General features: G+C 49.3%; 1 protein-coding gene across 1 annotated transcript; it reads left to right on the plus strand.

Moving 5' to 3' along the window:
• Nucleotides 1–4,179: 4,179 nt before the first annotated feature.
• On the plus strand, nucleotides 4,180–6,922 carry LOC123403051. The gene is made up of 4 exons (XM_045097022.1): nucleotides 4,180–4,394; nucleotides 4,470–4,542; nucleotides 6,445–6,534; nucleotides 6,658–6,922. Exons 1-4 carry the CDS (start codon nucleotides 4,233–4,235, stop codon nucleotides 6,720–6,722), a joined length of 390 nt encoding a protein of 129 aa, XP_044952957.1. The 5' UTR covers nucleotides 4,180–4,232; the 3' UTR covers nucleotides 6,723–6,922.
• Nucleotides 6,923–9,070: the final 2,148 nt, after the last annotated feature.

Below are 9,070 nucleotides of genomic sequence, written 5' to 3' on the forward strand. Positions count from 1 at the left end.
AGATCCTTGACCCGCTTCTCCTGGAAGGCGCGCTCCTCGCCCTCCAAGCTCGGCATTTCTTCCATGGCCACATGCGCCGCCCGCAAGTTGGCTGCAGGGGTCTCGTAGACGGGTTGGTTGCCGCCTAGTATCTCAGCAATGAACCGGCCGTGGCCGCAGACCGATCCAAGTCGGCTAGGGGCCTCTGAAATTGGAGTGAGGCCGTATGCGGAGTTATACTCGCGCTGCGTGGCCTCCATCCGGCACTTTGCCGAGGCGACGGCAATGCCCTCCTCCAAGATCTACTTGCGAGCCTCCTCCAGCGAGGCTCGGGGCATCGTTAGGGTTTGTGGAGGCGGCGATGGGCGTCTTCAGGCCGGCGAGTGCGTCCTGAAGAGTGTCAGCGGTGACAGCAGCAGGCTCACCAGCGTCTGCTAACGCCTTGCCATGAGCCGTGCTGGTGCCAACGCCGATGACCATCACCTCCACGACGTTGGAGACGGTGGCGACATGGTATGGGGTGAAGAACCCCACCGGCGGTGGAGGACCGTCGAAGACGAGTACGTTGTTGGGGTACACGTCATGTGCATGCATCTCAGCGATAGAGAGCCTACTGAAGCTGGTGCACAGCGCCTCGACATCGAAGTCCTCGCCGAAGTAGCGAGGACCATCGTTGAGACGCAGGTCGCTAAAGAGAACACTGAGGTTCTCCATAGCAGCGAGGGCGACACTAGGAGGCGCCTCGTCATCGGAATCTTCGTCCGAATCCGCATGGCGGACCGGGACGTCGATCATCATCGGCGTTGCCTCATCGAAGGCGGGCTCCACGGGCATGCAGATCGATCCGGACGCGATGCATCCGGTGATGTAGGTGCAAGGCCCCGCCCAGTGCGTAAAGCCAACCGATGCCGCGATCGGCCCCACGGTGGGCGCCAAATGTCGGTGAATACTCACAACATATGCCATAGATAGGCTAAAGTCAGTGAGAACCGAAGGGACAACGGAGGGCGCTGGGGGCGAGGTTGGCACAAGCATGGAACACACGATGTACCCAGGTTCAGGGCTCTCCGGAGAGATAATACCCCTAGTCCTGCCGGAGTGTATGATGTATATGGATGGATTACAAGGTTGCTCCTGGAGCTGTATTGCGGAGGAGGAAGAGGGGAGCAACCGGCTTGTCACTTCCTCTCCTATGTGGTTGGTGAGTGTGTGTGCAATCTGTTGACTGACCCTCTGCATGGAGGGGGGCCGAGGGGTTTTATAAATGGACCCACCGACCTACAATATGGATAAAGGGTACAAGAGTGGGACTCGGCTAGCAGCCTCGCCGGCTGACCAGGGGGCCCACGAGGGGCTTGTCTTGCCGCTTGAGGGGCCCGCCGGCTGCGAGGTCCCGTCTGGCTGTGGGACCCGCCGGCTAGCCAATGGAGCTCTCACGTAAGGTTGACGCAGGACATGCGCGGTACGTCCGGCTCGTCCAGCGAGATTCGTCATGGGCAGACGGTACGGTCGCCTCCACTGTTCCCACGCCGAGTGTAGTAATGGAGTGGGAGTTTGACGACCGACACTATGCTGGGTGATGGATCAGAGCAGGGGTAGGTCAGCGGCGTGGCCACCGACGCCGGTACCAGCCGTGCACTCCAATCCAGTACCTTTGCTGACGCGTAGCCACCTTTAATCGTAGGGTCTCGTCATGACCTACGATCTGATGTGACTTGAGATCCCCGTCCGGCTAGCCCGCTTGGCTAGCCGGCTTGGGCACGTCCGCCTCGTTCCTAGCCGGCTGGCTTGGCCTAGGTGGTCAGGAAGAGGTAGCCGTCTTGCCTCTAGCCGGCAGGTGTTGCCTGGCCGGCCAAAGAGTTGGTCGTCTCGTCCTCCAGCCGGTAGGTGCAGCCTAGCCGGCCAGAGGACTTGGGCCTTGGAGAATTATACTTGGTCATTCCTTTTGGGCACGAGATGAAGGAGCAGGCTCGATGAGCCTACCCCGGGGTTATCCCCCCGACACGTGGGTATCGTTTTGGTAGAGTCGACTTTGATGATTCAACTACGAACGTGTGAGGACGTCGTGCCTTAGCAATCGCTAAACCAATCCGAGAGGTTATTGATCACGCCGGAGCACGATTAACCTGACCACGAAGGTCTGTTTCCTGCACGCAAATGAAGAACAAGCAAGAAACTAAGATGCAATCAAGATATTGCGAATATAAGAGGAGAGCTTTATTGATGAAGGTGGGGTTCTGTGACGCCTTTGTCTGGTCGTAGAACACAAACGAAGAACGCGAAGTTGCAACTATGACGAACTTGTAATCTAAACAAAACCCAACCAAAAAGCTACTAGGTTGATCTACTTATATAGGAACAAGGGGTGGCGGCCAAGGAGGTGGGAGGACATCCCAAGGCAGCCTAAAACTAACCCTAGGTCGTACGAGGCCTATGGGCCCAAGTAGAGGTGGTGCAACACCTTTGGACTTGTTGTTTGACTCGGATTCTCGTGCAACATCATTTTGTTTGGTCGATATCTCCATGCCCCGGACGAATTTGAAGGTGATTCCAATTGGGCCTGAAAGCTAGTAAAATCTACTTTGCAGCCCAAAACGAATCACGCAATTCGGAGTCCGGATGAAAAAGTTGAAGGCGTTTTGGTACAGGTATGTCTGTGCGGTCCGAATATGAGTCCAGAACGTGAAAGACTTGGACTCTATCTTCTCTTGGGCTAAAAGTGACGTGAGAGAACTTCTTGAACTGCGACTAATTATTTCATTTGACATGTGAGGACCTCTTGAATATATCCAACCATTTCCTCTTCCCTTGTCATCACACGTGATTCATACAAGTGTTCGGTCATTCTGCATTTAGTCATAAAATAAAAATATGTGAACTATTTTTGTTCTAGATAACATAAATAAATAATTACATGAGTTTTATCAAAAATTACCTTAAATAAATACGTATATGCAATGATTGTGATAATATCAAAGATAGTCATGTCCTCATCAGGACGGACGTCGAACGGGCGGCCGATCAAACAGATAAAGAGCAGACAAAAGCGTCGTCCGTTTGGGTCGACGCGTTAAAGTTGTTTTTATTACCTTTATTTATAGATTGTCATGCTATCTGGCAACACACATGTGCGTTCAGCTAGTATTTTTAAAAGGGGAATGAAGAAGTCATTGTTTTTGGCCTACCCGGGGTTATCCCCTAGTCACCTATCTTCTCCCATCAGCGGTCCAGCCTGTGTCGTGTACTCAGTAGCAACAGTGTAGTCTGTACTCTGTAGCATGTGTCGCATGTCCGATGTGATCAATTGATGTGCACATTTATATGCGTAATTGGCTAGTGAAAAGGTAGCTACATACGTGTGCCTGTGTTGCGTAGCTAGGAAATTCATCGAGCTGCTTACAGGCACTAGCGTAGCGTGTGCGTGCGCGAAGGCGGCGAGAGTACGTGCGTATCGCCGTATCGTCTGTTTGTCTCTCAGCTGAACTTTGTAGCGTCGTGGTCGGGCTTGTGCCAACATCGATGCCGACGGTCAACCCAAACACATGTGTCCGCCCATTGCTCCCCCCGTGCCCTCGTCATGCTGACCATAAAGGCCGAGGCATACATCTCAATGTTCCTCTCTGGCCACAACCTCACCTCATCGGCACCCAGTCTTTCCTCTCCAGCCACAACCGCACACCATCAGCGCTCCTCTAAGGCCACAGCCGCACACCGGCTCTCACTCAGCCACACCTCTCTAGCTATTGTGCGTGTGTCACACCCGAGCACGCGTGCAGGCAGCACACGTTGTTCCTGATGTAGGAAGATTTTTAGATAAATCTTGCCAGTTGAGATAGGGGAAAGGAAAGGGAAGAAGACGAATATGACATATGGGTCTGAATAGTTTGTGAGATAAGCTAGGTATCCAAGTCGAGATTGTCAATTTTCCAGTGCGATAAATAGGCCTAAGGTCGAAAATGGCTGGGATCATTAAATACAGGGTGTCGAATTTAGGGATTTGGAGTCCAGGGTTTAATTTCGACCATGTTTACAAATATAGGGTTTAAAATAGACTTTACTTAGAAAAATGTCACAAGTAGCTCTCGGCAGGCATGTCCTAGTGGCACGAATCTTGAAGTGGCCGAGCAGACACGTGTGCCTGCACGAATCTCCAGGTAGTAGAGAAGGGTTAAAGGCCGGGGCGGAAGGGTTCCGTCAGTTTCCTCTCCTCTCCTCTCCTCCTCTTCCGCGGCGGCCGAAACCCACCCGCCGCCATGGCCAAGTACAACGTGGTGCAGAAGAGCAAGCGCGAGTCCAGCCATGACCGCAAGCGCCGCGCCCATGGGGATCCAAACTCCGGCAAGCTCAAGCACCACAACGCGCCTATCGCCATATCTGGCAAGCGCAAGCGCAAGCTTCTGCGCCGCCTCAACCGGGTAGGTTCTATCTCCTTCCGCCTCCCCTCCTACTGATTTCCCTGGTGGCTCTCTGATGATGCTTGTTTGGTTCAGGATCAGAAGGAGGCTGCGATGGTTAAGGCGCTGGAGAACAACATGGGCGACGTCGATATGGTGTCTGCTGAAGGTACAGCTCTCGGTTTGCTTGAGTATTTCGAGCCGAATGGAGAAGATTAGACAGCTTGTTTATTTGTCTGTGGGCAGGTACTTGCGTAATTTGCACCAGAGTTTAGTTTACTAGTGATTCGGAAAGGTTGCCCATTTGCTCTAGATGTGTTCCATTGCCTTGGCCGTAGTGCTTTTTCATTGCGTTGCCACATGGTCGTCCATTATTTAAGTTATACGTATATATGTAATTTGTTGGTGAGCCTTGTGTTTGTGCGTTTCTGTTAGGTTCAGTTGGACCATTCATGCTAATCGTAATATTCGTGATGTTGCTGATGCTTGCTTTGATGTTGTTTGTAATGTTCATCTTGATATTTTTAAGCTCTGATTACTGATTGGACTGATATAATGGTGGCCGAAGCATAACTAAAATGATTCTATTAGTTATCAGTCTACTAGTAGCGTGATTAATGGTACACGTAGGTTGAACATTTAGTTACCAGTTAAATTTGGCGTTGCAGATAGGATGCTAAGACTTAGGGTAACACATTCTGAGTTTGCTTCCTAGGTTTGCTTGGTATTGAAATGTTTCTTTCTTGGTTGCATTCTATTTTATCATGATGAAATATGTTTCCAAGCCACATTGATATATCCAGCTTCTTGACTTATGCTCGTTATATATGCATATCTGTTCTGATTCTCTGAGCTATAAGCAAAGCAAGGTATGCTTCAGTATGAAGATGTCTGAATTAGTGGTGGAGTGCCACAAAAAAAGACCTAGTGATGATTGATGGCACCCATCTATGTTTATACTAATTGAATTTAGGCAATTACGCTGGTGCCCAGATGGTAGCTATAAAGTTAATATGTAATTATATAGTGTCATTTTCCTCTCTTCTTTACTGCTTCAATGGCATCCTGTACTTTATTCTACTCCCTCCGTTCCTAAATATAAGTCTTTAAAGAGATTCCATTATGGACTACATACGGAACAAAATGAATGAATCTACACTCTAAAGTATATCTATATACATCCGTATGCAGTCCGTAGTGAAATCTCTAAAAAGACCTATATTTAGGAACGGAGGGAGTAGTTCCTAGGTACCTTTTCTCTGCTAAAGATTGTATTCTTCATTTGTGAAGAAAGACTGGTATTTTGCTCTTGATAGATTTTTGTGATGGTAGGGCTGCATAACCTTCTCACGTAAGTTCCAACTAGTTTAGTCCAGCTAGCTAGTTTGTCTAGTGATAACTCTACCTACTCCAAGAAACGAGAATCAGTGTCATAACTCTATACTGTTGAATGCTATGGTTACCAAGCCATGGTAACCATTTGAGAGGTGGCATCTATGCTTGGTACCCATTGAGGTAGTTTAAACAAAAACAGTCGTGTTTAGAAAATTGCCATACCAAACTAAGGCCATGACATTGCCGGGGATTATCATGAGATGAAAAAAATAGTAATAAAACATCCAGTATTGCTATTCCTGCAGTAGTATTTCATTTACATGTGTAGTTGTGTTTCTAGTATATTATGATAAATGACCGTAAAAGCAAAAAACAGTGTACAGTTTGAGAAAATAGCTAGGAGAGGCGTGTTCCTTATTATTTTGTATTATGTCCTTGATTTTGCAACATAATGATGTATTTGTTTTGCACTGGGACGCGTTCATGACCAAGCATGAATCTGATGGACCTAATTCGCTCTGCTGCTTATGGAGGGAACTACGTTGTCTTCCATTTATTTATTTCTGGTTAAATGTTTCAGTGTGTTGTTTGATGTCATTTCTGCATATATTTATTTTGCCACTTCTTTCCTCTGTGTGCTGCTATCACTTATTTTTATACTTTAGAAAGCTGAAACGACGTGTGTGTTTGTTCATCATTGTAGTGCTATTGCTTACCTTTGTACTTTAACATACAGCATCTTCGGAAACTGCGAAGGACAAGTCTCAGATGAAGTTTAATGTGAAGAAAAACTCAAGAATACAGATCAAAAGATTGAAAGGCAAAGGTTAGTTATTCTGATGTTAGCACCGACATGTTGCTCCCGTTTTCTATCTTTGAATTGACTGAGAAGTTTACTTCTATTCTGCTTTGTCCGGTTGAAAGATTCACTCCAGCTTTCATTCCACAGGTAGAAAGAAAGCCAAAAGTGTGAAGCAGCCAACGAAGGCAAAAGCTGATGCCATGGTAGAGTGACTGTTAAGAGTGAAGCAGTATCGCAATATGAACGTTTATAGGGCACAAGCAAGGGCTAGCAGTACTAGAGCTTGCGCATTAACTTCCTGCTCCGCGGCCTTAACATTCAGTCCGGACAAGTCACTGCTGCCTTTTGAGTGGGTGTATGGAATTCAGAAAATCTTTTTTAAGTAGTTGAATGCAAGGTTTTCATCCTGGTACCATTTTGTCGAGATTCTTGTTTGGGTTGGTTTGAATTTGGCTCAGCTCAGTTGCGTACCTGGTTGTGTTTGCTGTGGTTTGTTGAATCCAACTGAATTGGAGATCAATGTTGCATACTCTACTCTATATTTCAGATATGGCTAATAGACAGTGTCCTCTCCTCTTGTCTCTCTCCAAGGAGGTGTCAGATGCCGGCCCTCGGCCCTCCTTAGCTGCCACTGCCGCATGGCTCTCGTCGCGGTGGTGGCGGCTCTCCTCACTGCTGAAGGTAACTTGGGGTGGTGGAAGACAGAGTCTGCTGTTGGAGCTGCTAGGGCGGTGAGAGTTGGCGCGTTGCCGATCTGTTGCCTGGGCGGCGAACTTGCGTCGGGGTGGTGGTTGAGACCTTCTCTGGCGATGGCGTGATCGGTGGCGGACCTGCGTCGGGGTGGTGGCTGAGACCTTCTCCGGCGGCGCCATGATCGATGGCGGATGCAGCCATGCATGGTTGTGGCGGGTTGATAGGACAATGTTGTGGCGGGTTGATAGGAACTACTTAGTATCTCTCACTCAAACACACTGACTCAGTGAGCCAAGTCTAGAAAAGATGAATGTGGAAGGGAGATCTTGAGCTGTCGCCGTCGCGTGATCCTTCCTGGATGGTTGGGGTAGAAGAGCCCCGCTCGCCTGGGCCTGCCATCCACTCTGTGCCTGTGACCCATGGGTTGGGTTTCTTCTCACGGTTGGGCCTGGTCCTCATTCCCTCTTCTGGTCCTGGTTCATGCTGGTCGCTTGTCCCTTCGACTGCTTGCTTGTGAGTGTCGAGGCCCTCCAAGCCGGAGCATGTGGAAAGGATTGGCGAAGACGCTCGAGGTCCTCCCACTTGGCCTTGTACATGGAAGAGGTCCTCCCACTTGGCCTTGTACATGGAAGAGAACGACCAATGGAGGAGACCTTGTTGGACGGTCTTGCACCCGAAGTGCTTGTCGCGTTTGTTGAGGATGCGGAGGGGCACCCACGTCGGGGCACGTGGGAACCGACGATGGAGATCATCCAAATATTCCCATGTAGTAGCGTCGCTTGAGGCCCCGGTCCAACGAATTTTGCCTTGCCGGACCATCTTGTTGGGAGCCTTGCGCCATCAGTACGCGAGCACCTCCAATGGAACCTGAAAGTCACACATGTTAATAGGAAGTGTACCGACAATACGTTCCAGCCGAAGGTTGGCTGCCTTGAGCTGCGATACATGAAAGACTAGGTGCACCTGAGACCCTTCTCGCAGCTGCAGTTTGTACGCTACTGCCCCGATCTTGGCCATCGTTAGGTAAGGGCTGAAGAACTTGAACGCTAGCTTATGACATGCCCGCTGAGCGATTGACGTCTGCACATACGAATGCAGTTTTAGGTATACTTGGTCTCCCGTCTCGAAGGACCGCTCTGATCTCTTTTTTTCTGCTTGCTCTTCCATCCTCTCCTGAGCTCGGTGGAGGTGTTGCTTGACCAACTCCAATATGAGTTGCCTTTCTTCTAGCGAGGCCCGAACATCCAGGGGTTGATCATCATCATTTGTAACCAAGCCTAGGGCTCTTGGTTCCCTGCCATAGATTACCGAAAATGGGGACTTACCCATGCTGAAATGGGTGCTCGTGTTGTACTAGAACTCGGCTAAAGACAACTATTTTGACCATTGCTTCAGGGAGGCCTCGGAGTAGTAGCGCAGAAATGTCTCGAGGCACTGATTGACCCTCTCGGTTTGGCCATCCGTTTAGGGGTGTCTTGGTGTGCTCAGGAACATATCATTCCCTGTCAACTTGAAGAGATGCTGCCAAAAATGGCTGGTGCGGATGGGATCCCGGTCTAGTATGATGTACCTTGCCATCCCATGATGTTTTTAGACGTGGTCCATGAACTGCTGCACCATCACGTGGGTTGTGAAGGGATGTACGAGAGGGATGAAGTGAGCATACTTTGCAACTTATCAACGACCACCATGATGCAATTGTATCAAGCGGATGGTGGCAATCCGTCGATAAAATCCATAGTCGCCAATTCTAATGGCTCGCTAGGAATGGGGATAGGCTGAAGCAATCTTGGGTAACGAGCGCGGTCCGGCTTCGCTTGCTGACACGCTGAACAAGTGCGAACGAACTCCTTGATGGTTTGACACA

This window comes from Hordeum vulgare, chromosome 6H (genome assembly GCF_904849725.1).
Source record: "Hordeum vulgare subsp. vulgare chromosome 6H, MorexV3_pseudomolecules_assembly, whole genome shotgun sequence".
Classification (NCBI taxonomy): domain Eukaryota; kingdom Viridiplantae; phylum Streptophyta; class Magnoliopsida; order Poales; family Poaceae; genus Hordeum; species Hordeum vulgare.

Coding starts and splice junctions, on each gene's coding strand:
- LOC123403051 (XM_045097022.1), top strand. CDS start 4,233: ATGGCCAAGTACAACGTGGTGCAGAAGAGCAAGCGCGAGTCCAGCCAT. Junction 4,395..4,469: donor TTCTGCGCCGCCTCAACCGG/GTAGGTTCTATC, acceptor TGTTTGGTTCAG/GATCAGAAGGAGGCTGCGAT. Junction 4,543..6,444: donor CGATATGGTGTCTGCTGAAG/GTACAGCTCTCG, acceptor TTTAACATACAG/CATCTTCGGAAACTGCGAAG.